Consider the following 25,171-nt stretch of genomic DNA (forward strand, 5'->3'; position numbering starts at 1 on the left):
CCGTCAAATTTGTCATGTAGCCAGCAAATCACTTTTGCGCAAACCTTGCTGCTAACTCTTCCGTCTCCTTGGCCTTTTTGTTAACGGCTTCGAGCTCAAAACCCGCGATAGCCTTGTATTTGGCCCCGATGCTCTCCAGCTCCTCCTTTGGGATGACATCGTACACATTCTTGAAGCCCTCTGGTGCCCTTTCCTCAGCAAGCTGCAACACATGATCAGGTCCGTTTGCTCGGTTGGCGTAGACAATCTTTGCTGTAGGAGGTAGCCGGATCTCTTCGTACTTCTTCAACGCCTCGGGTATTTTCTCGGTTTCCGTCCCCGTAAGACACTGGGCGATGGTCTCGGCGTCGATGATGGCTTGTGTCGCTCCGTTCGAACCGATTGGGTACATGCAATGGGCAGCGTCCCCCGTCAAGCTTTTGATCGCCGTAAATTAGCGTGCCGCACACCATAACACAGCCAAGGTAAAGCCACTGGCAGGAGTTGTCGTCGCTTGTATATGAAAACATTTGTGGCTGAGTCGAGCAGCCTGCTCCACATGTTTGGATCACTCACGTCAACCTCCCGAACGACCAGCGTTCCAATGGGTCCCTGTCACACATGGGGAACTCGAACACGCGCTCAGTAGGCGCAATAAGATCTTCTATCATCCGAAGCCCACCGCATGTCCACCCTTTGAACGGTCCGGCGAACCGCTCCTTGGGTACCGTCTTTGTCCAATCAACTTTCGGGGGCGTCTTGTCAGGGTCAGAGTCGTCGCGTACGCGTAGCTCGGCAATCCAATTGACAAGGGATTTTCCATTTCGTGCCGACTCGCCGCTTATTGGGTATGCGATAAACTTCTATGAGATGGAACGCATATGCTTGTTAGAGATAGCCTTAGTTGAGCAAGGTAGGCCCCCAGTCATCCTCTGGGCGAGTCAAGACTCACCTGATCGGCAAACCCAGCCCAGACCATACTGCCGCCGGTAAGATACGGCTCTCGTTCAATGCAACCGCGCCACAATATGCGACCAGAGAATCGGGGAGGGCCTTCATTGGGGTACAGAATCTTGCGGGTGGCACTGTTGATGCCATCGGCCGCAATCAGGACATCGCCCGTCATGGATGGAACCGGGTCTTTGGTGTTCTCGGCATGCTTGAAAAATCCGGTAATGGACTTGTCATCCTGCTGGAAATTGACCAGCGCGTGGCCCAAATGAATCCTATCCTCCCCAATGCGCTTCCGCACGGCATCCAACAGCACCATCTGAAAGTTCCCACGGTGGATAGATAGCTGGGGGCAGGCATAGCCGGCCTTGGTTCCACGCGGCTCGGAGAGGATTTCGTCGCCATGCCGATTATAGAAGTTGAGCTCTTGGGTTACAACTCCAGTTCGTTCTAATTCGGGTAGTAGGCCGAGGTTCCGAAGGATGAGGACCGCTGAAGGTTGGACATTGATGCCAACGCCTAGGCTAGTGAGTTTTCCAGCTGCCTCGAAGATGTGTATGTCTGTCAGTCCCGAGGCGTGTAGGGCGAGAGCCGTGCTCAATCCCCCGATTCCACCGCCAGCAATGAGCACTTTGGGCTGCGATGACATGTACGGCATGGCGAGCGGGGTGTTGTGTTTACAAGGTGGGGAGAGGGGCTGATGTTTGTTGATTGAGAAGCCAGAATCAACTCGACAGGTGAACGAGCAAAAGGTTGAGTCCGGGATAAAATAACGGCAAAAGTGAAAATCCCCATGTGTTGGAGTTGGATTCCGATTTCGGACATCGCAACCAAAATACAAAATACGTGTGGGCCTGAGAGGCTTTATAGTGCCATGCAGTCTTGGCTTCAAATGTGGGTTGTTCGATCGATGATTGAATGCACATATTAACGCGCACAAAATTGAGAGGGAATATCAAGCCAAACACGGCGTCTGACATTTTCAAGTTTGGAAGTTGGTTCCAAATCAGTAGATCATTCCACACCGAAACCCAAGGCGACCTTCAGATCCGGGATGCGCCAGCTTGTGCCCCAACCTGTCGTAGCCTCAATATCCCGGATGAGCTCAACCACGACCTTGTGCTCGACTGGGTGGCTCATAAGGTGACCGGCCAGCCAAAGGGACTGAATAGCATTGTTCAAACAGCCTTGGTGGGGATTTGTCTGCGAGATGCCACATATGCGCTTGGCGTGGTAGACTTGCGAGCCGACTTGACCGTTCGGAAGATCGCGCTGTTCGGCTAAAGGCAGAATGCCTAAAAGCAATAGACATGCTGTATGGTAGAGTTGAGTTGATGAAGTCGCAGCCCAGTGAAGAAATAATATGAGGGGATGGCGACGATTCTGATGCCTCGACGACCTGGATGGGGAGGATGTCGACAGGCCGTTCGTCAATCCATCTCTGCAGCTCGGCCCACAAACGTAGCCATTGGTCGGTGTACTCGGAGTCGTCACAGCCGTTTGTTTTGCCTAGCTCGATGAACTGCGTGCGGCTGGCAATGAGGTCACATACTTTTGAACAGAGATAGACTGCGTAGTTGGCATACATGTCGGGATCCTTGGAGGTGCAAAAGAGGGTGGCCACGCCTTGAGGGTTGTCTATGGCCACTGAGGGAGCCAACTGGCAGAGAGGCACAAGCGTGCTTTGTGTACCGTCAGAAATGAGAGCACCACAGAGGTCTGTATAAGAGACGTAGGTCAGTGGGGTTGAAAATGGTATTTACGATATGTACACCGGCATTGGTCGAAACATACCCACCTGGCGTAGCACCAGAAAACAGCCTACGACAGCTGGCCGCTGAGACCATGAAAACCAAAGGCGTCAAAAACAGCGGCACAGCCCTCTAGATGTTGTCTCCAACCTTGCGCGCTCACCGACATCATTTCCATGACGCAGAGGATAGTGCAAATGGGGACAACGCTGGGATCGCGGATCTCGAGAAGGGACCCAACGAGTCGAATCGCCTCTTGGTAGAGCTCTAAACTGTCGAATGAGTTGCTGCTCCCGAGCCTGTTCCTGCCAACGCTTTGGCGTGCAGAGCTGGCTGCCTAGCGTTCCATATGCCTGGCAGACAACGCCAACATGGCATACATAAGCGCGGGCGTTGAGCGGGCGAGAAGCGGAACTTGGACCCCAAAAGCACGCTGGCTGTCGAACATATCAAGCCAGAGAGCAATCTCCGAAATGTAGTTTGCCAAATACTCGGAGTTGTGCCCCTGACAGAGCATGTACCCCACAGATTGTTGCTCGGGGCTGTGGATGCTGCCTCCCAATGGCGCGACCAGGGCGGAGACTCTATCGTCGTTAGCATCTGATCCATCTGGCGTGCATTGCCTGGTGGGCGCGGCCGTGGCGGCCGTCTTGGAAAATTAAGGTGCGCAGTTCTTGTTGGAGTTCATCGCGTCGCCAGGCTGCCGAGTGCAGCGACGCGTCTTCTCGTTGTGTGGATCGGGGAGCGTTCGCTGCGTCTGCCCCTGATGCTGAGACTGAAGGTTTTCATCATTCGGCTGTGTATGAAGGACAGAGCCTTGGCCAACTAACATCGGGACCTGGAGCGCGTTTGGAAGAAGTGCGGTTCATTATCAGTTAGCTTCCATTGACTATGAAGGAAGAAAAAACGAAAAAGGTACCTACCTAGCTACCTTACGCAGCGGGCAGACATCCGGCACACGAAGTGGGGCAGGGATAGATAAGGTGTGAAATCTCTTCCACGTGATTTGTAGTTTACTGCACTGTGTTTGGATTCGCAGGGCGGCAACTTCAATTTCTTCCAACGCATGAAACTCTGACCGAGTGGCCAACAAATGAACAACATGTCGTCAGTAGGTAGGTACTTAGGGCATCTAGGTACCTTACCTACCTAGTACCTACCTAGGTAACTATGGGGACTTTGCGCCGAGGTCTAGAAGAACCGTCAAACTGCGGAATAGGCGCGGCTACAGGGGTACGCGCACCAGGCGAAAAATGATGCCAGTGGCTACGATGGATGCGAACAAACAAAAAGAAATTGGTGGCAACGGAAATGCATTTGACAAGCACGTTTTAACAGCAGACATGAGGACCAAGAGCGAATATTTGCGATCTTGTCCCTACCATCTACTGTTGCCTAAGGGTGGTGATGTATGTTGAAGTCTTGGGCGTCATCCCCTGATGCCTAATTCTTGAGATCATGGACTCTAGTTCCTATTCGCAACACCGCAATTAAAAAATACGCTCGGGCCGTAGATTCATTGAATTGTGTAAGTTGTCACTTGTTTGTCAGAGTTCTATCATATTCATAGATCTAATCAATCTAAACTGCTTCAAAACACCCAAAACATGCCCGTCTATGGAGCCGCTCTTTTTGGCTGGTATCACAGAAAAACAAAATGGGAATCTCAAAAATGCAAATGTCGAAGGCAGTTGCTGCTGCCTTGGTGTATCTTTCTTTCCTGTCATCTCTGACATCACAAGAAACTCTTAACCATGCTTGGTGGTGTTGGTGTTGGCTCCCGATGGCTCGGCGACCGAAGTGTTGCGCGTTTGGCTTTCTTCGTCACTGCCATTTCCCCAAATACTGTTTTGACGAGGATCCTCGTAAGGCTTCTCGCTGTTACGGCGCGTGGCATCATTGCCGGCTCCAGTGGCATCCTGGCCAGAGGCGGAGATGAGGCCATACTTCCTAGATTCACCCTCGACCTCCTCGGGAGCCAAGTACGGGAGCTCTTTGGCTGCCGTGACGTACGAGGTCTTCTCCGAGAAACCCTTGGCGAAGATAACATCAATCTCCTCAAGCGAGCGGCGCTTGGTCTCGGGGAAGAAGAAGTAGATAATGGGGATGAAGAGGGCGTTCATGATAGCGAAGAAGAGGTACGTTCCCCAACCGATGTTGGCAATCATGATGGGCACGACCATGACAACCAAGAAGTTGAACAGCCAGTTGGTACATGTGCTGACAGCGTTGGCTTTCGCACGGGTCTTGATAGGGTTGACCTCGGCCGGGTACAACCAAGGCAGGGGCAGCCAGGTGGCGCCGAAGAATGCAATGTAAGTGAAGAGACCAACGGCGGCTCCCTTGGCTGCCGAAGTAGTTCCCGGGATGAGGCAGGCAAAGGTGATGACCATGGAAAGACATTGTCCGATGCTGCCGATGAGGAAGAGCTTACGTCGGCCAGCGCGCTCAATGACGAACCAGGAGGTGGTGGCGAAAATAGCATAGACAATCATGTTGACACCACCAAGGAGCAGCGCCATTTCATGCGTCTCACCGATGGACTCTTGGAACAGAATAGGGAAGTAGTAGATGACGGCGTTACAGCCACCGATCTGCTGCATGAGCTGCGAGCCGGAGCCAAGAAGCATGCGGCGGAGATGCTGAGTGGGGCCACCAGTGAAGAGGGCCTTGACGGGAGTCGACTTCTGACCAGAGAAACCAGAGGCCTTGATACTGTCCAAGATAAGGTCGCGCTCCAGGATGGTCTCCTGGCCGTCGATCTCGTAGCCACGGAGAGCAGCAATGACACGGTCGGCCTCAGGGACGCGCTGGTGGGTGAGCAGCCAGCGAGGCGACTCGGGTAGGAAGCACATGGGAATGGAGATGAAGAGAGCAAAGACGATCTGGAATGCGATGGGGAACCTCCACACCAGGTCATCGGGACCGTAGGAGGCACCGTAGTCGATCCAGTAGGCGATGACAGTACCGAAAGCAATCATACCACCCTGGATACAGAGCAACAGACCACGGTTCGAGGTTTGACTGCACTCGGCCTGGTAGGTGGGGATGGTGGATGTGTTGATGCCGTTGCCGACACCCATGATCGTGCGGCCAATGATGAACTGGGCGATAGGCGATGGGCTAGGCTTGATGGTGACGATCTGGATGACAACTCCGAGACCCATAATGAGGGCACCGAGGATCATGGCGCGGCGGCGACCGAGAATGTCACCAACAGCGAGGATAAACATTGCGCCTAGCAGGCAGCCAATCTCGTAGATGGCAGTAACGAAGCCCTGCATCGTGGGGTTGCGGTCCGTCTCGGGGAAGAACTTGTTGAAGGCGGGGGCGGAGATGATACCGCTCATGACACTGTGGAGTAAGTGGTTATAGGTTAGCACGCCTCTGTCAATCCACCGCATCTGTTTTTTCCGGCCGAGATGCCTCGAGATCAACCAACTTACCCTTGGTCATAACCGAACAACAAAAAGCCCGTTGTCGCAACCGTTGACACGGCCGTCGACAACGGACGGCCGGACATGCCCATGAACTTTGGAGGGGCCATATTGATTGACTTCCTTTGATGTTATCACTAGTCGTCCTTCCTGAGCTGAAAGAGGGTCAGGGACGTCAGGGAGACATTAAGGTTATCCCCCAAATCTAAGTCTGCTCCTAGACCCGGAGTGGACATTGCTCTTATATACACAACAGCAATATTTCTTTGCAAGCAAAGACCCCGAAGATTGGGAGTTGCTACGGTCCCCACTAATTGCGCACCCATGTGGCGTCGTGGAGTACCGTTCATCCATTTTTTCCCCCCTTCCGCTTTTTAATGGATCTTTTTTTTTGGGGACTGCCCTGGTCCGTCCCCTTCTAACGCAAACCATATTCATACTATGCTAGTGCTAGTCATTTTGCTCGCCTGTCTTGGTTTTTTGCTTCAGTCGGACGCATGTTGGTACCTGGCCTGCAGACTAATCAAGCTGGGCATTACTATTCAAGTTCGGTACCCGATCAGGTTGGTTGAAAGTATTAGATAGGATCTGCATGCGTCACGAGTCGCGGGCTTATTATTTCTTGGCCGAGATATTGGCGCAGAAAGCGATGATCTTAACCTGGGTCCCACAAATGACATGAATTGCAGCACGTTGACTTGTGAGTTTTGAGTCCGGTGAATCTTGGCATCTGAGGAATTCTATTACGATACCTGTCGGAGAGGCACTAATGCCTGCCAAAAAGACCTGAATGTCAAAAAAAAAATTTCATCCTTGACCAAAACAACCAACATGAGGACCGCGGAGTTGTAATCCTACCGCAAAACCCACCAAAAATCCCAGTCAGAGCCGCAACGGGACCCCACCATGCTACCATGTTGGACCCTATGAGGTCATCCCGTGGGCCACCTATTTGCTAATGCCTTCCAAGGCGATCTTGGCGAGCAAGAGCCGGTTGCGCGGCAAGCCATCAGCAAGGCTTCAGCATATTGCTTAGCGGGTCAATCCCGCCGCTTTTGTTCAACGGTGTCCTTGGCTCAACATCCAAGATTTGTTAAGAGATGATAAAACGAAACAAGCAATAGCCGGCGCCCGACTTGGCTTCCGCTATGCGCTAGGATGTACTTGTTATGCGAGTTGCCGACCTGCCTATCTATATGTTTCATAGGCTGAAAGGGACAATAGTCTCAGCACCAAACATATCTGTAAATATATGTCGAGATAACAGGCCGTTTCCGGCTTGCACTGTAGATCCCCTCACCCCTTATCAATTGACATCAGTTCAAGTTCCCAATCGTGGGGACGAGAAAAGGTTTAAGTGGCAATCGCAACTGCCATGCTCCCCCGCAAGGGTCCTAAAGTAGAAGGAGGGCCATCTTTCCTGACGTACCTACGGCGCCGGCTCCATTTTGAACCTTCAAACCACGATGTGAATGGCTTTCCAGCGCTATCCGACCCATATTGTGCCCATGGAGACATGGGGGTACCAAACCCGACACAGACTAGATCTGGTTGTCTGCGGAGGAGAGGGGGTGAACGCGTACTGCGTCATTAAAACATGCCCAAGAAAAATATTTATCGTCCACAGTATTGCCAACTTTTATCCAGCAGCTGTCCGAACGCTGCGACTTCAAAATCACAATCTTCCGCTGTCTCCACCAACGCCCCGAAGAAGGTCCGCACTTTCAAAGTTCATGTGAAAGGTCTGTAAAATGTTCTTCACCGCCTTACCTCACCACCTCGGACTCTACGCCGAACTGGAAGAGTTGCCTCCATTCTCCAGTTTTCATCTCCACGACAAGGAGGAAAAAGAGAAAAAAAAAAATCTTCGCCTGTTACATTTTCTCACGTCATACAGTATTCGACCACCGTTCTTGACACTAAACTTCGCAGTAAGATACGGTTCAACACGGGTGAACATCTCCGGATCACGACCCACCTGGTTTATCGCTCTCGCTCCACGGAGTTGGTATGGCGATTTCTCACGATGATCACAAACGCGCAGGGGAAATATGTCGTGACAACCGTATAGCGGAGACCGTAATATTAATGCGTTGCAACAGACGTCGCTTTTCATTTCCACGACATTAACTCAATGCGACTCTTGATGACTTGGCCGATCTTTTGAAACATCGGCTTGCCGAAATCATCTGAACCAATGATTCCGCTCCCCGGGCTCAAAAAGGACTTTCTGAGTGTGCACACTGTCTGGCGATAGAAGATTGACCGGTGAAGTGCCACCGGACAACGGCGTTATAGAAAGGACAGTGGGCGACCCCGACGGCGCCTCATGAACGACAGCCACCTCCTCCGGCCTCGTCCCCAGTTGATTGGTAAATGCCAAACTCTCGGCCTCATGCACCGTGCGGTGGTGCTTCTCCATGGCGGGCGTCATGCCATATAGCGGCAGCGAAGACAAGATATGCGGTGGCGAAGGCGTGTTCGGGTCCTTGGCGCGCGGCGGTAGCTCTGATCCGCGGTCACGCTGGTTTTGCTGGCTCTGGATGTCTGCGAGCGCGGCCTTGGCTGCAGCTGCTTCCTTGCGCGCCCGAGTGAACAAGAATACCATGCCTGCCAGCGCAGCGAGAAGGGGCACCGAAACGCCAACGCCGACCCCCACGCCTACAGCAACCACTTTTTCTTGACTTTTCTTCCGCTCCTCGTCCACCTGATCAGCCGCAACCGCAGCGACAACACAGGCATTGGGAGTCGCGGTCGGTATCGCGGTAACAGTCGTTGCGCTGCATGCCGCAGTTAGCCACGGGGGAGGCCCCCCTGGCCTGCCAACGCCGCTGCCTCCCTGTTGACCGCCCGAGCTCGGTGCGTCGGCGACGCAGGTCCCGGCCTGAAGCACACCATTTTGTGAAAATGGTCGACCGTCAGCGACCTGGCCCATGGGAAGTGTGAAGTTGCCCATCCCGCATTCGTCTGATCGGGAGCCGCAGACCCAGAGGTCCGAACTGCCGGAGCACTGGCGGATCTCGGCAGGTGCTTCGCGGGAAGCGGCTTCGCAGAATTTCGGGCATAGATCACTCTTCCAGTCCTTGTCTGTGCAAGAGTACCGCTTTAGCGTATTCCAGCCGACATCGTAGCAAAGGCCGTTGCTGAGGCATGCTAGATTGATGGTTCATACGTCAGCACACATTGGGCATGTTGTATGGTGGTTAGTCGGCTAGTCGGTGCTTACTTTGCGATGCTTCACAACAAGTGCTCACCCCGCCGCTATGACACGCAACTCCTTTTTCATGGAGTTTGCCACTGGGGTAATAACATTGAGGATTGGCATTATTTTGCTGACAAAAGGCATGTTGCCCAAGGATTGCGACAAGAAATATCATCCGCAACATCTTTACAGTGTGGAACAACCGCAGACTTCATGATTAAACATAAATTAGTGACTAAGTTGAGGTAAGAATGACGAAGAAGGTTCTAACCGTTGCACCCGTTTGGATTGGAGGAGGCAGTACCATCGTATATAACATGAGAGGATGTCATCTTTCGGTCCCGATGCATTATATAGCCGCCAATGGCTTGCTGGGCAGAACCACATTCAAGAGATCAAGACATCATAGAACGATATACGGCTACCTGCAGAAAACGCGCAAGGTGCGGCTCGCTATTTGGGAGCCAAGGCGACATCCACGCGAGCGGCACCGACCACTTCCCCCCAAGGCTGATGCGAGAACCCAATAAAGGCGCAATTTAAAGAGCTTACAGCATTGGTAATGCACACCCGTATGGTGTGAAGGCTGCAGGTTGCAATTCTGACAGGATCTGGATAAACAGGGAGTGGTAACGACTTCTGTACGGCAGTCCTTGACAACTGCAAACAATGAGACGAACAAATTATTGGGGTCCAAATGCCGCATGCCAAGCATGCCACGCCGCATCGAGCCGCCCAAGCCACCGAAAGCGGTTCTTGCCGGGCTGCCGCCGGGCAATACAAGCCCACAAGATGATTTTAGGAGCGGGGGAAACCGACATGGTCGTACCCGAGAAGGTGGCTGCCTGCCCGAGCTTCGGGACCGAAGATCAGCAAAGTAATCTGTACAGTACCTGAGATATTGCCAATCCGTAACTTAAATGTGAATCGGGGCTAGCAAGCATGAGATTCCTAGAGATGCGTTTTGTATTCGATCAAATGACAAACATCGCCGGCGACATCTTGTCGTCGACTTGAAGAACGTCAGGGTCCAAATTTGAGTGTTTCGTGATTTGTCAAGATGATTTTCCAAGGAACCGCTTATTACGTCTGTAACCAAAGATGTCATGATCGAGGGGAGGCACAACGGGTTCATTTTCTCTGTCATCGTAGATCGGCTCAGAGCGATCCTGTCAACTCCGATAGTCAATGTCGCGATGTGGATGGCAGAAAGCCGTTTTCTGCTGAACATGGAAATCGGGTTGAATTGGCCACTGCGCTGCGGCTGCGATGCACGCAGCTCTGTAAATGTAGCGCCAAAAATCAACCGCAGCTAGATTAACCATTGGGCTTGTGCGACAAATGAAGAACAGGCTAGACATTATCCTGAAAACTCACCCACCACACCTCATGAAACAAATTCAGCGCGTACCGGCGCGTCAGAGTTGAAATGCTTGCACACCCAACTTAACCTTAACCATTTAACCTCGAGCGGGGTCGGGTTAGGCTTACCACGTACTTTGCCGAAACTGTACCTTGATGATGACATTATTTTCTTTTTTTGCTGAGAGGCACGTGCGTTCTGAACATAATTGAACTGACTCGACTGGGCCTAACCTTGTCCACAATGGGTGGTGTGGTTTGGTGTGGTGCATCTTTCAATGATGCCACGTGCGCAATCAGGTGAGGGAGGCATGCACACAGCCTTTCATCTGTCTCTTTCCCCTGACGGCCTCTTGCTACACACTACTCCACACTGTCTTGACGAATGGCGTCCTTCACTGGCGCAAGTAGAGGCCCCACTTCTGAGACTTCCGGCGTCAACCTCTGTGAATTTTCAGAGCACAAATCGAAAGCTTCTTTCTTCGACCCAGCAAGTTGCCAGCACTCTCCGTCGTCCGTCGCGAAAACTACCAGCAATAGCCAGCAAGCCTGCCATCTCGATTACCACTTCACATCTTTATTTAGCCATCAACCAGCTACTCTTCGCCTCACCTACCCGTAGGCGCCGACCGAATCCCACCGACCGCATATTGTTACAGCCGTCGCGAAAACTTCAGCTTCCCACGAAAGCTCTACCCTCTACTTTTGGCTTCGCGTGTACGTGTCTGCCCACCTGTGCATACAGTTCCAAACCCAGCGGACAAATAAAAAGAGAGATAAAAAAAATCAATCACCACGACCACACTGCTAACTTTTTTTTTTCCTCCCGCTTTGTGCAGTCGCCAATTTGGTCAACCCGAGCACAAATATTCGAGATGAATTCTCAACTTCCTTCAAGCTTCGCATCAGCGGCCGCAGGCCAATCTAACCGTGATCCCAGAGGAAGCCGTGAAGGCCGCGGAAATGGAAGCGGAGAATGGTTCGTGTTTTTTTTTGGTGGCGGCTTGCGTTCGCTCTATTCTCCGATTGCTTTTGGCACACGCTGACGACATGTCTTGGAATAACTCAGGGCGCGACGCGATGGACGTCCCTCCAACGGCACAATGACTTTCCGTCGCTCCTCCACAACCCCCTTCAACAACCAATCTACCGCTCAGAGCACACCTGCGACCGATGGCGCTGCAGTTCAAGCACCGCCATCTGCTGCTGACGCCGCTCCGTATGACGGCCCGCTACGTTATACTCGCGAGCAGTTGTTGGAAATAAGCAGAAATTCCGAAAGTGCGATCAATGTGGAGGAGCTGTTCGTCTCTGGATGGGTCCCTGCGCCTGTGAACGGCACGTCGGTGCGAAACTGGGGTAAGCCCAACGAAACCCACGTACCGCAGGACCCAAGTGTCTGTTGGGACACCAACGGAGCGGTAAAGCCAGTGGGACTGCAAGAAATGTCACAGGAAGAGAAAGAAGTAGGTCTACGGCCTTCATTTTGCTGGATTACTACCGCACTCGCTGCTAATACGCATCGTCCCATAGTTGTTCGCTTCCGATGTCAACTCTCCCGTAAAACCCCCGCAGCAAAACAAGGATGGCACACACCAAGGCGGAGGACTTAATGGTCGAAAGCCATCTGTCTCACACGGTAGCAACTTTGTCACCACGCCGTCGACCGCCTCGCGCCCCGGCACTCGTCGACAACAGACCGAAAATAGCCCTTACCCCGCCGATGGTCTCGTTTCACCCACTGGAAACGGTCGCTTCGCTCGCACTGACTCGTCGTGGTTTGGACGTCGGAACCAGGAGGAAAAAGACGACACTTACGATGAGCCTTCCGACGATACGACCGGAAATAACCGAGAGCCTCAATCGGCCCGCGCTGCCGGCTTTGGAGGATTGTCCCGTACGACTTCGGGTGCTGCGTCTGCTGGAAACAGCTTCGCCGCTGCCTCTGCGCTCTGGGGACAATCGGCTGGTCCTGCGTCGGCTTCCTCGCCGATGGGGAGTTTCGGCAATTTTTCCATGCCTGGCACTTCTGCTGTTGGGGACAAGCGATTTGCTTCTTCCGGGGGCAGTCGTTTGGCCCACCTAATTCCCAAGGACAGTAACAATCCAGCAGGAGAGGGATCGCCGCGCGAGACGGCTGCCGACGGCAAAGACTCCTGGCGTCCTCGACCACGAATCGACACCGACCCTTTTGGGGAGCAGGCTGGTAACCTAAACGCCCTGCGCGAGGGAACTAGTCCTTCCCCAAAGCAGCACGCGAGCCAGCGCACCTTTGAAACGCCTATAAAGGGCTCGGCGGGGGACTACGGCATGTCAAATCTGAACCTGGGAGGCCACAAGGACGAGGGCACTCCCGAGACGAACCCCTATCGTAGCCCGCCAGCTGAGCGTGGTGATGATGAGGGGTCTACCGGGGACTACGGTGCGGGCCACGGTCACGGTCAGCCTACCGAGCAACCCTCGGGGTTCAGTGCGATTGCTCGAGGATTCCCGGCCGCCAACGTCGAGGGCAGTGATCGCAGTCAGACATCCAGCGTTGGAGCCAATCGCGGTGGATTTCCCGCGCTAAACCAGCTGAGTACGTGGCCTTCCAATTTGACCTCAGGAACCCCTGATCGCGAACGGGCTGGGTTCGCGAACCCATTTGGAAGCTCTTTGTTCAGTCCAGACGTTCAGTCACCCGGTCTTGGCGGTCTTGCCAACGTGTTTGGACCTGCCAGCGCTGGTGGCTCGCTTCGTGGCAGCAAGCTTGGCTCTCTTTTCCCGGCAGCAATGCAGGCGCAGATGCAGCAGCCGGAACACGACAGCTTGGCCGACTCCGTACCCGACTACCGACAGGTCAACCCCCTGGGCGCCATTGGGCGCAGTGCTACCGGACCTAATCCTCGGGAAACAGACAGCCCAATGAGAGCGGGCCGGTCTGGAATGTTCGAGGAACTTTTCCCAACATCGGACGCTGCCCGCTCTCAGGGTCTTTTTACCACGGCTGAGCCTACGTCAGGCCTAACTGCTACAGCAGCCCAATCATTTGGTGGTATGTCTGGTGGCCATCCCTTCTCGCTTCACACGCCCGTCGATGGTCCCCAGTCTCAGGCCCAGGCCCGCCAGATGGTCATGCCCGACCGCATGCGTTGGGTGTACATGGACCCTCAGGGCAACCATCAAGGTCCTTTCACCGGGCTGGAGATGAACGACTGGTATAAGGCCAACTTCTTTACGCCCGATCTGCGAGTCAAGCGAGTTGAGGACAGCGACTTTGAACCCTTGGGCCAACTTATTCGCCGTATTGGCAACTCTCGGGAGCCTTTCTTGGTTCCCCAGATCGGTGTCGCCCATGGCCCCCCTTCGCAGACCGGCCCATTTTCTACTGGTGACAGCCGAGGTGTCATTCCGCCTTTGGTAGGGGCGTTCCCTAGCTTTGGACGCACCCTGACGGCAGAGGAGCAGAACAACCTGGAGCGTCGCAAACAGGAGGAGCAATTTCTCATGCACCGCCAGCGAGAGTTCATGGCCCAGCAGCAACATTCCCAAGTCTTTAACAAAATGGGCATGCAGCCTGGCGCCGCTGGCGTTCTTCAGCACCACTCGAGCGCGCATAGCCTGCAGAGCCAGCCTAGCTTTGGGAGCATCAGCTCACCGATTGGTATGCCCACGCAGCAGCCCATCGGAAACATGGGAGCAGCCGCAATCACACCTTCGTACTTTGAGCCCACCTCACAGGGCATCATGCAGCCTGGTCTCACATCTGTCCCCGGCGACATGTTTCCCCAGGACCTGAACATGCAGGAACGTCAGATGCTTGCCAACCTCCAGGGAGGCCCTAACATTCTTTCGACTTTACTGGGCGGTCAAAGGCCTGCAGGCGGTGTGACTTCTGCTGGATTGGTTGCCCCTCCCGGCGAAAACAACCATCGCAGCCAACTTCCGGCTGTAGATCAACTTCAGCAGGACCCGTTCAGTGCTAGACTCAAGGAATTCCAGGAACTGCGGGCCCAGCGGGATGCCGAGGAGGCTGCCGCGGGTGAGCAGAATACCTCTGAGAATGCTAACGATGATGCTCAAGCCCGAGTTGCAACTCAAGAAGACGCAGCCCAAATAATTGAGGACGTCGCCAAGTCTCAGGAAAGCAGCAAGACCCCTGAAGCTCAGGCTTCCAGTCTTTCGCTGACACAGCAGGTTCAAAAGACCCAGGCCGCTGCTGCCAAGCAGACTCAACCTGCCGAAAATGATGCCTTGATGCCTTTCCCCCCTCCCGCCGGAGCTACCATCGCTGCTCCCACCGCTCAGCGCACGCGCTCTACTCTGCCCGATCAGTTTGCCGGCATGAACCGCTCGCAATCTGGCACCCCGGAAAGCCTGTCGGCTACCCAAGCTGCTCCTCCTTCGCTTGCGCCGTGGGCTTCGGCTACTGCGGACCAGAAAGCACCAACATTCAAGGAGATTCAAGAGGCCGAGGCCAAGAAGGCCGCGCGTGCTGAGCTAGCTGCTGCCGCTGCGCGACGTGCCGCCCTTGAGCAGGAAGCTGCTGCTCTCCGCGAGCGTGAGAAGACGGCTGTTACCGGTGCAGCGCCCATTCTTCCTACTACCAGCACTTGGGGCAGCGGCTCTCCTGTTACTCCGTCTGGCGCCAGCCCCTGGGCCAAGCCAAGCGTGGGTGGAGGTGTCAAGGGTACGACCCCCACGCCCGCCGAGACCCCAAACACAGTCAACGGCAAGAAGAAGACGCTTGCCGAGATTCAACGCGAGGAGGAGGTCCGCAAGGCCCGTTTGGCTCGTGCTCAGGAGCAGGCTGCTGCGGCCTCTGCTGCTGCGACTATCAACAACAGCATGGGTAAGCGCTATGCTGATCTTGCCAGCAAGGTGAACCAGGGTCCCGCGCCTGCTGCTGTGTCAGCCCCTCCTGGCTGGGCTACCGTCGGTGCCGGTGGCAAGGTCAAGATCCCTACTGGACCTGCCGCTCAGCAGGTTCGCACCATTAGCACTGGAGCTATCAAACCCGCGGTATCAGCGGCTCCTCCCAGCAAACCGGCCACTGTCTCGGCTCGAGCCAGCCCAGCCACCGTCAACAAGATGGACTCGACTGGCGCCGCAATGGAGGAATTCAACAAGTGGCTCCGCCGTGAACTTGGGCGCGGTATCACTGGTGGCATTGACAGTAAGCATCTGCCCTCACTTTTCCTTTCTCGAGTCAAATACAAAATCTTTTGTAAAGGTGGTCCGAAACTGACATGGTCGCAGTTGATACTTTTGCCTCGACGCTCCTCGTCCTTCCCCTCGATCAAACGCTCATCTCGGATGCAGTCTACGCCAACTCTACTACCATGGACGGACGCCATTTCGCCGAGGAGTTCGTCCGCCGCAAGAAGCTTGCTGACAAGGGTGTCGTCGAGAAGCAGACTGCGGGCGTGTCCCGAGGCAGTGGCTTGGGTGGAGCTGCTTCAGGCTCGGGTGCAGACAAGGGTTGGAGCGAGGTGGCCAAGAAGGGCGGCAACTCGAACGGTGGCGCCTCGGCGACTGCTGCTGGAGCTAGCCCTGGCGCTGACAGTGGAATCCAAGGTGCCGGGTTCAAGGTGGTGCCTGGTCGTAAGCGCGGTAAGAAATAAGCGCCATCGGAAGAACTCTACTTGCACATTGGTGCCGCTATGTATGCCGCCGTGTATGTGTGGATGCGCCGGTGGGAGTTCGATGAATGTTGATCAGGGAGTGATGGTCACAAAACAGTGACAGATTATTACAGTTGATTCAGTTCAGTCTGTTTTTGATCACATCTGTTCGTGTTGGATTAAGGACATCGGAATTCGATTACTGGGAAAGTGTGGCTGTTGTTTTTTTGACGGCACCAAGTTGGTTGGTTGTGCACACTACAAGTTCCTGCCTTTCAATGAAGCTTGAGTAACTGTGTTTTCGGTACAGAACACGGCATGTCTCTCTGTCCAATAGCTAGAATCACACCTAGGCCCCAAACAGCATTTGTCAGAATTTGGTTTGCTGAGTGTCGTCTATTGCCCGAGTACACGCAGCACAAGGATTTGGCAGCAGTTCCAGGTAGAGGCTTCCACCCTTTTTGCTGAGTGGGCACGAGCTTCTCAAACTGATGTGCCTCAGTAAGGGGGATGAAGGAAGGAGGTCCAGGGCTGTCGCCCACAGTAAGGTGCCGATTTCCGTACTCCACTAGGCTAGCCTACCTGGGACCTTGCCCCTTACCTAGATTCGAATCGCCAGCGCGTAAAACCAATCAAGCCAAACTACAAGCAAAGTAAGCCATTTAACATGCCATTCATTAATCAACGACCAAAAACGCATGCATTGAGCTGTTTCTTTGTTTGCAATAAATAGCGGCTGTAGTTTCTCTGGATTGTTTTTTTTTTTTTTTTGGTCTCTGTGAGAATCATCCATCTGGGAGTACTGTTTGAGAAGAGAAATCTCCAAGCGCGGGTTCAAGCGATGACTTATTCTTCACCATGACCACTCCGCTTTTTCCGTGTGGCGCAGCAAGCCATGCAAGTCTGTGAATCCAAGCAACCAGTAAGCGTTGTTATTCCTGGAAATCCCCGTTTCCCCCAGAGGCGCAGGCGCAGAAAAACAATCCCCTGGCAGCGCAGGCAAGTGCCGGACCAGGGTGTGGCCCTTTTATGCATGTCGGTGGTTTGCTTTTCGTTATTCGCGACCAAACTTTTCGATAAGCGCCAAAATAACGTTATCCTGGGTCGGCCTCTTTTCTTCTTCTTTTTTTCCTCATAGAGAGCCTTGTCGCTCCAGATCCCCTTCATCCTAGTCAGCAGTTGAGTGAGTAAAGGCGAGGGAAGGAAGGGATTTCTGGAATGGCGACAAGTCGTCAGCATTGGGCGTAAGCAAACCAAAGCACCAGATCCAGGCTAATGATAAGATGCTATCGCATCGCCTGCCTTACTCCTCCCCTGGTCGTCAGACCCCGGCTCTGTTTCTCCACCCGGCCAGCGCCAGGCCGGATCTACAAAGCCGGATGTAGTAATACTTTGATGACTTTTCGGCGAATGGCATGTATATCTGAAAGGGAATCGCTTCGTGACTCTATTGATTTCACTTCTGCCATCGTCTGGAGCATCAGCATCATCATCATACGCTTGAGAACAATTCAACAGCAGATTTTTTTTCGCATCAAATTTTACGTTTTCTTTTGTTTTATTTACCCTTTTTGTTTTGTTCTCTAGTGTTTAGCGGTCTTCAGGCTTCCATCAAAACATTTTCAGAGTTACTGATAGTTCAACTTGTACCAGCTAACACCCCATCATATAGGCACAACCCAGTTTATCGTCTGCCGCGAAACAGAAATTGTGAAAAGAATGCCTTCGGTCAAGCAGACCCTCGTCCTCCTGCCACTCTTAGGCCTGGCCGCCGCGGCGCCGACCAGTCTTCCCCGCGATCTGGGCAACGCAGGAGGGTGTTACGACCAGACAGTTGGGCCGGTACCAGGGAGGCCAGGTGGGGTCACACCCCTCCTGACGACACCCGCCCAGAGAAATCACCGACCGGCAGAAAGAGGATTACATAAGAAGGAATCACGTGACCTCACGTGATTGCCAAGAGAGTGATCTCAGTGATCATTGAGGGATCACAACAGATCAAGGGAAGTGATCTCTGCGATCTGTGACAGATCAGGAGAGATCACATTCGGAACATAGTCTATATAAGGCACGCTCATTACCATGTAGATAGATTCGATTCTAGGATTGCTTAGCAGCAATCAAACTCTAGTTAACCTCAATACTTACTTGAGAACGATCATAACTTCACCCCCAGTCATTGAGAACCCCAGTTACCCAGTCAGACGCTCAGTTGCTTCAACCCACTGTACTTTACCCTAAGAACAGGTTACCCGATACCTTGATCGTAACAGAGGGTCCGATCCAGAACCGGTACTCGACTGGGTCGTTCAGTACGATGCCGACACACCCAACGGTGCCATTGGGCGCCGCTCGCCTCAAGACCCGCAGGGGGGCACCTTGACAAGAGGATCCGGAATGGTCGCAGAAGGCGCCGGGAGTGCCCTGGGTTTCCTCAGTGATACCAGTGTAAAGTTTGTGAAGACTGCCCCTTCCATATGGGATAGGTTTTGGTCCGCCTTGAGGGGCAAAAAGGCAGAAAATAACCCGCCTAGCGCTCCCGTCGGCCCTGCGGGCACGCTCAGCAAGCGACGGGTTTCGGTCGCTCCTCAGCAAGGGGGCTACAATGAGATGCAAACTACCGTGCCCGTCAGTCCCGTGGCCAAACCAAAGCCGCAGAATGCACTTGTGGCCGGCTTCAACGACCTTAGCACGAACAAGGCCGAGGTCAAGCAGAAGAATGCAGCTACCGACCTGCTCAAGGTGCAGAGCGAGCACGCTAGGCAGGGGATAGAGGAGGCAAAATTCAAGCTCCAGCAAGACAAGGCGGCGGAAAAGAGGAAGCAGAAAGAATGGGAGGCAATAAACACTCCGATGGGCGCGCTCCGAAACAAAGTCACTGGCTTCATTCAGGGGTCTGGAGCCAAGACGGCAAACATCAAGTCACCCTTGGCCTCTCAAGGTGGCCTTGGTGCAGCTGCGCCTGCCCTGGCTGCACCTGCCATGGCTGCACCTGCCGTGGCTGCACCTGCCGTGGCTGCGCCTGGTTCAGTTGCCCCTGGTTCAGTTGCTCCTGCTTCAGTTGCGCCCGTCACAGGCATGCCTCCTACTCGACAAAACGCTGTGACTGCGGGTCCTACGGGTGGTGCCCCTTTCCCTGATGAGATTGACAACTTTGCCTAGTGACGGTTTAGCTGTTTCGAAGACTATGTAATGCACGAGGTCAGTATGGTGTTGTTGGAGTCATGGTTGGGATTTTGGTTTGGTTTATCTGGGACACAATAGGCAGATATCGCCCAGTGTTGGAGTCTTTTCTTTTGATACCCTAAATGTCTGGGCTTTTTGCATTTCCTTTATAGCTTTCGTCAGTTACTCAGATCTCAGTATCAATCTGAAATATCTTCTTTTACACTTTTGGATGAGCGACTTGTGAAGATGTGAGAGAAATACCTTGGCAACCTACTTTCTAGGTAAGTATCTACCCTTTTTGTTTATTTCAAACAGGAGATTATGGCAGGACTGTAATGGTATATTTAACAAGGTTCCAAACGCCTTTTTCAAAATTCATTACACATCTTTCGGTTCTTGAAAACAGTAATGGGCGCAGGGTAACCTCTAATAATAATAACAAACATATAATGGGTGCTGGTACTCGGCACTAACTTGGTCATTTTGAATTTTCAAACCTGATGATATTCCTACATCTCTTACGACTCCATGTTAGACGTTTGAGCCTTGTCCTATTTCTCTCATTCAAGCTTTGCTTAGTGGTCATGGCGATTGGAATAGTGTGACGGTAAGAGTGGCTATTAAACTTTGTAAATCAAATCTAAACATGGGCAAAGTCTTGTAAGTGGAAGCCAACTGCAGTCTTGCAGCAGCATAAAAAGGCTAGAGCAAAGAACATATTACAACCATTCACATGCACAAAAGACAATGAAACAGGGTTTGTTGAAAAGGACAATTGTCCATTCCATTTTATTGAAGGCTCTGCAGAACAGAAACCCCCCAAAAAAAGATGAGCTAATTTTGTCCAAAAAGTAAAAGAGGAAAAAAAAGAATCTCCCCAAATGCTAATGAGACAAAGAATGGTACAAACGAAGCGAAAGAGAACCACAGCTAACACAGCCAAAACTTCCCAAATGCTACCCCAAAAACTTGCCAAAATATGCAATCCTCCTAAACAATGCAATGACGAAAGCGAGAACCAGATTCGCAATGCAAAACCCCTCGGGTAAAAACCATATAACTCCTTGAGATGCTGCGCGATGATGCAAATCCACCTGGAATGTCCAAAAGAAAACAAAAACAATCAATGCTCTAAAAAAGAAACCGGTTTCTTGGAGGAAAAAAAAGAAACGATGTTGTCGAGTCGAGAGTCTGCCCGAAACAACCAGCGAACGACGAGCCTTTTGAAAAGGGGGTGCAGGTGCTGCTCAAAGCGCTTATTTGCAGGTGAGGGACTTGGCCTTGCTGTCAAACTTGCAGCGGGCGCTGTCGGACTGGATGGCCAGGTTGATGTAGCCGCCGTCGCCCTCGCCCTTGAAGACGGAGTTGCCGGGCATGTAGAAGCAGTCGTAGTCGGTCTTGAGGAGGCCGGACTTGAGGTCGACCTTGATCTTGCCGGCGGCGCCCTCGGCCTTGTAGCCCATGTTGTAGCAGACGGCGGCGGGGAAGGCCTTCTTGTCGGTCTGGGCGGCCCACATCTCCTTGACGGTGGCCTTGGTGAACTCCTCGCGGGCCTTGGTCCAGTTCTTGAGGTCCTTGACGAACTGAGCTCCCATCTTGGCGCCCTTGACCGCGAGGGCCGTCACGGCATCCTTGACCGCCTCGGTGATGGCGGCCGTGATCTCCTCCTTGGCCGTCTGGCGGGCATCGAGCTGAGCCACCTCGGCGACGGGGGCAGCGTTGTAGACCTCGACGACGTCCGAGGGGATGGGGGCGGGCGCGGCCAGGACGGTGGCGACCGAGGCGAGGACGAGGATGGCCTTGAACTGCATGTTGGCGGTTTGTTGGTTGGTTTTGTTGTTGTAGAGACAAAGATTGATGTTTCAACAAGAGGACGTGGATGATGATGCTAAAAAAGCGAAAGCAAAAAAGACAAAAAAAGTCCGTAAAAAGTGACAAGGAGAAAGATGAAAGAAAACAGAGGAATCAAGAGTAAAGAAAAGGAAAAGACCCAAGGAAAATACTCAAGGAAAAAGAGGAAAAGGAAAAAAGGTAGTGAAAAGTTGACTGTAGAAGCTGATGGTGGTGAGGAGAAGAGAAAAAACGAGACCAGAAGAGGTGTCGAGACTAGATATTTATATTTTCAAAAATCTAACAGCATCTTCACCTCGTCAATATTCTTTTCATTATTCTAAATTACACTACAACGCTGCTGCGGTATAATTTTGGTTGCTTCCTCGCCGCCAAGGGTCGGCTAACATGAAGCGATTGTCAAAGCATCCAAAAAAGCACATGAGGGTCACTTGGCAGGATGTTGGTTAGTTCCACTCAGAAAAAAAAGCAAGTCCCCCTGATGGAATCCATATCGCCTCCTTGTCCCTCTTGCCAAGTGTTGGTTGTCGACTCTATGTTTAGAAGTTGCAGAGGCGAAACTACTGGCGAGCTGTCAAGCGTGCCGAAAAAGCCGGGATACGCTATGGGTTGGACACCTTTCTTTGGGTTCAGTTTGGTGGCAATATTACCGTGAAGAAGGGACGAAAAGAAACACACAAATCGAGGGTACTCGCTCACTCACTCACTCACTCACTCCCTCCCCCTGGACGTTATGATCTCCATATGCGAACGGGGTTTATCCTGCATTGTTTTGGCCCTTGTTGGTGACGACTTGGCATAATAGGAAAGACACGGGATCTACGACCGACGGCAGTTCTGCTCCGGTGCGGTGAACAGGTTTGGCAAATGACTCGCTCACCTACGAACTAGTGCTTTTGTCGCCGTCAAAGGGGGGGGGGGGGGGGGGCGGACGCTCGCCTCGCTTTCTCTTCTTTAGCTTTGACGATAACTCGAAACCGGGATTTCCCTGGAGAGCGGGCCACACACATCACGGGGATGCTTTGTAGTTTGTACAAAATTGGCCACGTAGGGCTGCTTGGTCGCTATGGGCTTCAGGGGTGGCTTGCCAAAGACAAAAATGTACCACGTACATTCATTGCAATGGCCGGGATGGTCATGACTCGCACAGCGCGCTTCAGCTCGCCAAACCCACAATTATCTAGCCGCGCAGCCAATGTCCAGCCGTGGGCGCATAGAGAACCCCCGCTGCTGCCGAGGCTTTTTGATGGGTTCGTCCGCAGAATCGCAATGCGCACCGACGCGGTCCTGACGCCCGGGGGGGTTTCGGGGACTTTCCATTACATTTAGGTGCTAAGTAAACCAAGAGACCGACCTGGGCCCCTTTTCGTCCCCACAGCCAGACCATAGCTTAAGCCCTCGCTTAACCATAATAGACGGGCAAAAAATCGCCTTGCCACCTGCGCGTGCCCACCTTGCTCGCCGGCTCGGGGACCGCAACCCCTGAAGCTGCCATGAATATTTGCGGACACCTGGGAAAGGCTTGGTACGATGGGTCCTCCACGGCGAAAAAGTCTCTTGATTAGGTCTTCCCAGCGGGAGCTTTTGTGATGGGTCTGTGTGAGGGCCTGATTGCCAAGCTGTTTCCTCTTTGAGGGTCAAGAATATTTTTGGTCGGAGAGCCATCAAGTCGAGAGATGCCGCCTCATCCGGTGGCCATTTTTTTCAATGTCACGTCAATAGCAACAAGAGCGACAGGATTCGGACTTGCTACACTCCTTTCCATCTCAGTGCTTGTCCGGGTCTCTGGTTTGAGCATGATAAAATCCTCGGTGGTTTGGCATCACTACCTGCAAACACAGCGCCCCCCGAAGGCTCTGGCCTTTTGCGATTAAAACGCCCAACGCGTGACTCCAGTCAGTCCGTTTGTCAGCACTCAACACCACCTAGGCCATCATCATACAACCCTTTCACCCCCGGAGATGCTCGATACCGAATGATTGATACAAACTTCAACATGTAACGCATGTCATGGCCGAATCCAGTAAAAATTCAGAACACTTTTCGTCGTATTCGATCAAGTCAACAGCAACATGACCATGAACATCAAGACACTCCCTCGATCGACAGTGAGCCTGACCTGCCTGCTACTTGATAGTAACATCTCATGGGCAGTAAGGGGACCGTTAATATCTCGAGGTATGTATGCATGCCCTGCACCTGGTCGGAGAACGGACAAATTGCAGTCATCCAGAGTAAACAGACGTGGTGTTCTTCTCTTCTTTTTCGTTCTTATTTTTTTTTTCAAAAACACCACACCCTTCCATCTGCTGCCCGCCAAAATTTCAAACGAGAAGCAAGGCAGGGTCTACCCGGACAACAAAAAGGCAGACCTCCTTCTAAAACTAAAAGTAGACTGGTGCTGCGAATGTTTGACCTTGTGATCATAAGTGATAGGCTCTCCCTCTCCATGCCCAGAGATAGTCAGGCAAGTCAGGCAAACGTGGGGAGGGGGTGAATGATGAGTCACTTTTCTATCCTTTCCCCAAAAAATAAAATCCGCCCTAAGCCTAATTCAAACCGCCACCACGGATTCGGTCGGCTAGACCCGCAGGTTTAAAAAGAGTCTGTTTGCGGGGAGGTCTTGTATAGAACATGTTCATCTCGTCTTGGCTTACATATACGGAGTAAAAACATCAAAAATACAAGGAAACCCCGTACGACAGAGGCCTCCGAAAGGGGTTTCAAGGGGCAAAAGAAATCGAGATATATTAGATTGCTTGGGGGTACGCGTGCTCAAGCTTCAAACCAATGGCAGGCCAAAGCAGTGCCACACGCGTGGTCCATCAAAGCAAGCCCCTCTCTATTATACGGAGTACGATAGTAATTATGTCAAAAAACGGCCACGGTAAAAAAAGTGTGGGGGAGAAACATAAAACAAAGAACAAAAGGCAACATCAGCCACACCTCTGAGCCCCAGTTCTTTCGTCATGAAAACCTTGTCCACCAGCAACATGACCTCTCATGCATGATAGTGTGGCGTGTGGCGTTTTACTTCTTTTCGTGATGGACGTTTGGCCCAGATATCAAAATGCAACCCAAAATGCAACCCTTGAGTTTCGTGTATAGGCTAGGTTCCTTGGTTGATCGGGCCATATTGTCCTCAACCATGGGATTTCCCCCACGGCGGAGAAAAGGAGAACCAGTTTATTACATTGTACTTTGTACATACTTAGGTAGATAATAGCAAAGAAAACGCCCCCCAAAAAACAAGCTGCAGAAGAAAAGGTAGGTTACATTTATGCTGGTACCAAGAGGACCAAGAAAAAGAAGAATCCCTGCACTTGCAGCTCCATGCTGTTGGATAAGATAGCCATAAAGGCGGAGTCCAGCGACGAATGGGAGATCTTCCCGTGGGTTCATTGCAGGCAGAAGACGTGCATAACTGGCCGAGTGATAGGAGAATTTATCTTCTTTTTCTTTTGTCTCTTTTTCTTTTTTTTCCTTTTTTTTCCAAACAATGGGAGACGATACCTCCCAGATCACCCAACATTGGTGGAAAGACGCGCAAAAGATGTGCTTGGCGAGTGCCTAAACGGATGTCTATACGAGGGCCATGTATTCAAACGGAGGCCCGGATGAAGCATAAAGGGATAACCGCGAGACGGTCATGAGGGGGGGAGAAGATGGTCTTGTGCACCACACAACCCTTTTTCCCCAAAGGGCTTGTGTAAGAGTAAAGTAAGAAAGACATGGGGTGTATCATCAAGTCCTTTAAAAGCTCATACAGCAAAAGTCAAACGGTCACAAAAAGAGGAAGCCCGAAGCCATATGTTCCGCGGAGACCACCCCTGAAATAGGCAGGACATTCCCACCCCATTCGAAAGC

General features: G+C 52.5%; 9 protein-coding genes across 9 annotated transcripts; 4 read left to right on the forward strand and 5 right to left on the reverse strand.

The window, feature by feature from the left end:
- Positions 1-28: 28 nt before the first annotated feature.
- Positions 29-1,588, reverse strand: MGG_15421 (monooxygenase; the record flags this gene model as incomplete). Its single annotated transcript, XM_003720335.1, has 3 exons — positions 29-416; positions 556-842; positions 932-1,588. The coding sequence occupies 3 exons, from the start codon at positions 1,586-1,588 to the stop codon at positions 29-31; spliced, it is 1,332 nt and encodes a 443-aa protein (XP_003720383.1).
- Positions 1,589-1,944: 356 nt separating this feature from the next.
- MGG_15422 (uncharacterized protein) lies at positions 1,945-3,550 on the reverse strand (the record flags this gene model as incomplete). Its single annotated transcript, XM_003720336.1, has 6 exons — positions 1,945-2,117; positions 2,182-2,649; positions 2,725-2,767; positions 2,845-2,953; positions 3,062-3,330; positions 3,512-3,550. The coding sequence occupies 6 exons, from the start codon at positions 3,548-3,550 to the stop codon at positions 1,945-1,947; spliced, it is 1,101 nt and encodes a 366-aa protein (XP_003720384.1).
- Positions 3,551-4,153: 603 nt separating this feature from the next.
- Positions 4,154-6,387, reverse strand: MGG_09852 (sugar transporter STL1). The gene is made up of 2 exons (XM_003720337.1): positions 6,128-6,387; positions 4,154-6,035 (listed from the first exon to the last, which is right to left on the reverse strand). The coding sequence occupies exons 1-2, from the start codon at positions 6,226-6,228 to the stop codon at positions 4,430-4,432; spliced, it is 1,707 nt and encodes a 568-aa protein (XP_003720385.1). The 5' UTR covers positions 6,229-6,387; the 3' UTR covers positions 4,154-4,429.
- Positions 6,388-8,303: 1,916 nt separating this feature from the next.
- MGG_09851 (uncharacterized protein) lies at positions 8,304-9,443 on the reverse strand (the record flags this gene model as incomplete). Its single annotated transcript, XM_003720338.1, has 2 exons — positions 8,304-9,271; positions 9,389-9,443. 2 exons carry the CDS (start codon positions 9,441-9,443, stop codon positions 8,304-8,306), a joined length of 1,023 nt encoding a protein of 340 aa, XP_003720386.1.
- A 1,674-nt stretch (positions 9,444-11,117) lies between these two features.
- Positions 11,118-16,661, forward strand: MGG_09850 (GYF domain-containing protein). Its single transcript, XM_003720339.1, has 5 exons — positions 11,118-11,399; positions 11,522-11,661; positions 11,752-12,148; positions 12,216-15,837; positions 15,921-16,661. Exons 2-5 carry the CDS (start codon positions 11,558-11,560, stop codon positions 16,283-16,285), a joined length of 4,488 nt encoding a protein of 1,495 aa, XP_003720387.1. The 5' UTR covers positions 11,118-11,399; positions 11,522-11,557; the 3' UTR covers positions 16,286-16,661.
- Positions 16,662-18,004: 1,343 nt separating this feature from the next.
- MGG_09849 (uncharacterized protein) lies at positions 18,005-19,552 on the forward strand (the record flags this gene model as incomplete). The annotated part of the gene is made up of 2 exons (XM_003720340.1): positions 18,005-18,234; positions 18,559-19,552. 2 exons carry the CDS (start codon positions 18,005-18,007, stop codon positions 19,445-19,447), a joined length of 1,119 nt encoding a protein of 372 aa, XP_003720388.1. The 3' UTR covers positions 19,448-19,552.
- A 1,157-nt stretch (positions 19,553-20,709) lies between these two features.
- MGG_09848 (uncharacterized protein) lies at positions 20,710-21,264 on the reverse strand (the record flags this gene model as incomplete). The annotated part of the gene is made up of 1 exon (XM_003720341.1): positions 20,710-21,264. One exon carries the CDS (start codon positions 21,262-21,264, stop codon positions 20,710-20,712), a length of 555 nt encoding a protein of 184 aa, XP_003720389.1.
- Positions 21,265-22,403: 1,139 nt separating this feature from the next.
- MGG_17836 (uncharacterized protein) lies at positions 22,404-22,869 on the forward strand (the record flags this gene model as incomplete). The annotated part of the gene is made up of 2 exons (XM_003720342.1): positions 22,404-22,412; positions 22,720-22,869. The coding sequence occupies 2 exons, from the start codon at positions 22,404-22,406 to the stop codon at positions 22,867-22,869; spliced, it is 159 nt and encodes a 52-aa protein (XP_003720390.1).
- A 507-nt stretch (positions 22,870-23,376) lies between these two features.
- Positions 23,377-23,801, forward strand: MGG_17837 (uncharacterized protein; the record flags this gene model as incomplete). Its single annotated transcript, XM_003720343.1, has 2 exons — positions 23,377-23,482; positions 23,671-23,801. 2 exons carry the CDS (start codon positions 23,377-23,379, stop codon positions 23,799-23,801), a joined length of 237 nt encoding a protein of 78 aa, XP_003720391.1.
- Positions 23,802-25,171: the final 1,370 nt, after the last annotated feature.

The sequence above is a fragment of the Pyricularia oryzae genome, chromosome 6 (assembly GCF_000002495.2).
Source record: "Pyricularia oryzae 70-15 chromosome 6, whole genome shotgun sequence".
NCBI lineage: Eukaryota > Fungi > Ascomycota > Sordariomycetes > Magnaporthales > Pyriculariaceae > Pyricularia > Pyricularia oryzae.

Bases quoted from the DNA above. Each gene is read 5' to 3' on its own strand.
- MGG_09852 (XM_003720337.1), bottom strand. From the start codon at position 6,228: ATGGCCCCTCCAAAGTTCATGGGCATGTCCGGCCGTCCGTTGTCGACG. The intron at 6,036-6,127 runs GTAAGTTGGTTG...CTTACTCCACAG, and splicing joins TTGTTCGGTTATGACCAAGG to TGTCATGAGCGGTATCATCT.
- MGG_09850 (XM_003720339.1), top strand. From the start codon at position 11,558: ATGAATTCTCAACTTCCTTCAAGCTTCGCATCAGCGGCCGCAGGCCAA. The intron at 12,149-12,215 runs GTAGGTCTACGG...ATCGTCCCATAG, and splicing joins TGTCACAGGAAGAGAAAGAA to TTGTTCGCTTCCGATGTCAA. The intron at 15,838-15,920 runs GTAAGCATCTGC...ACATGGTCGCAG, and splicing joins TATCACTGGTGGCATTGACA to TTGATACTTTTGCCTCGACG.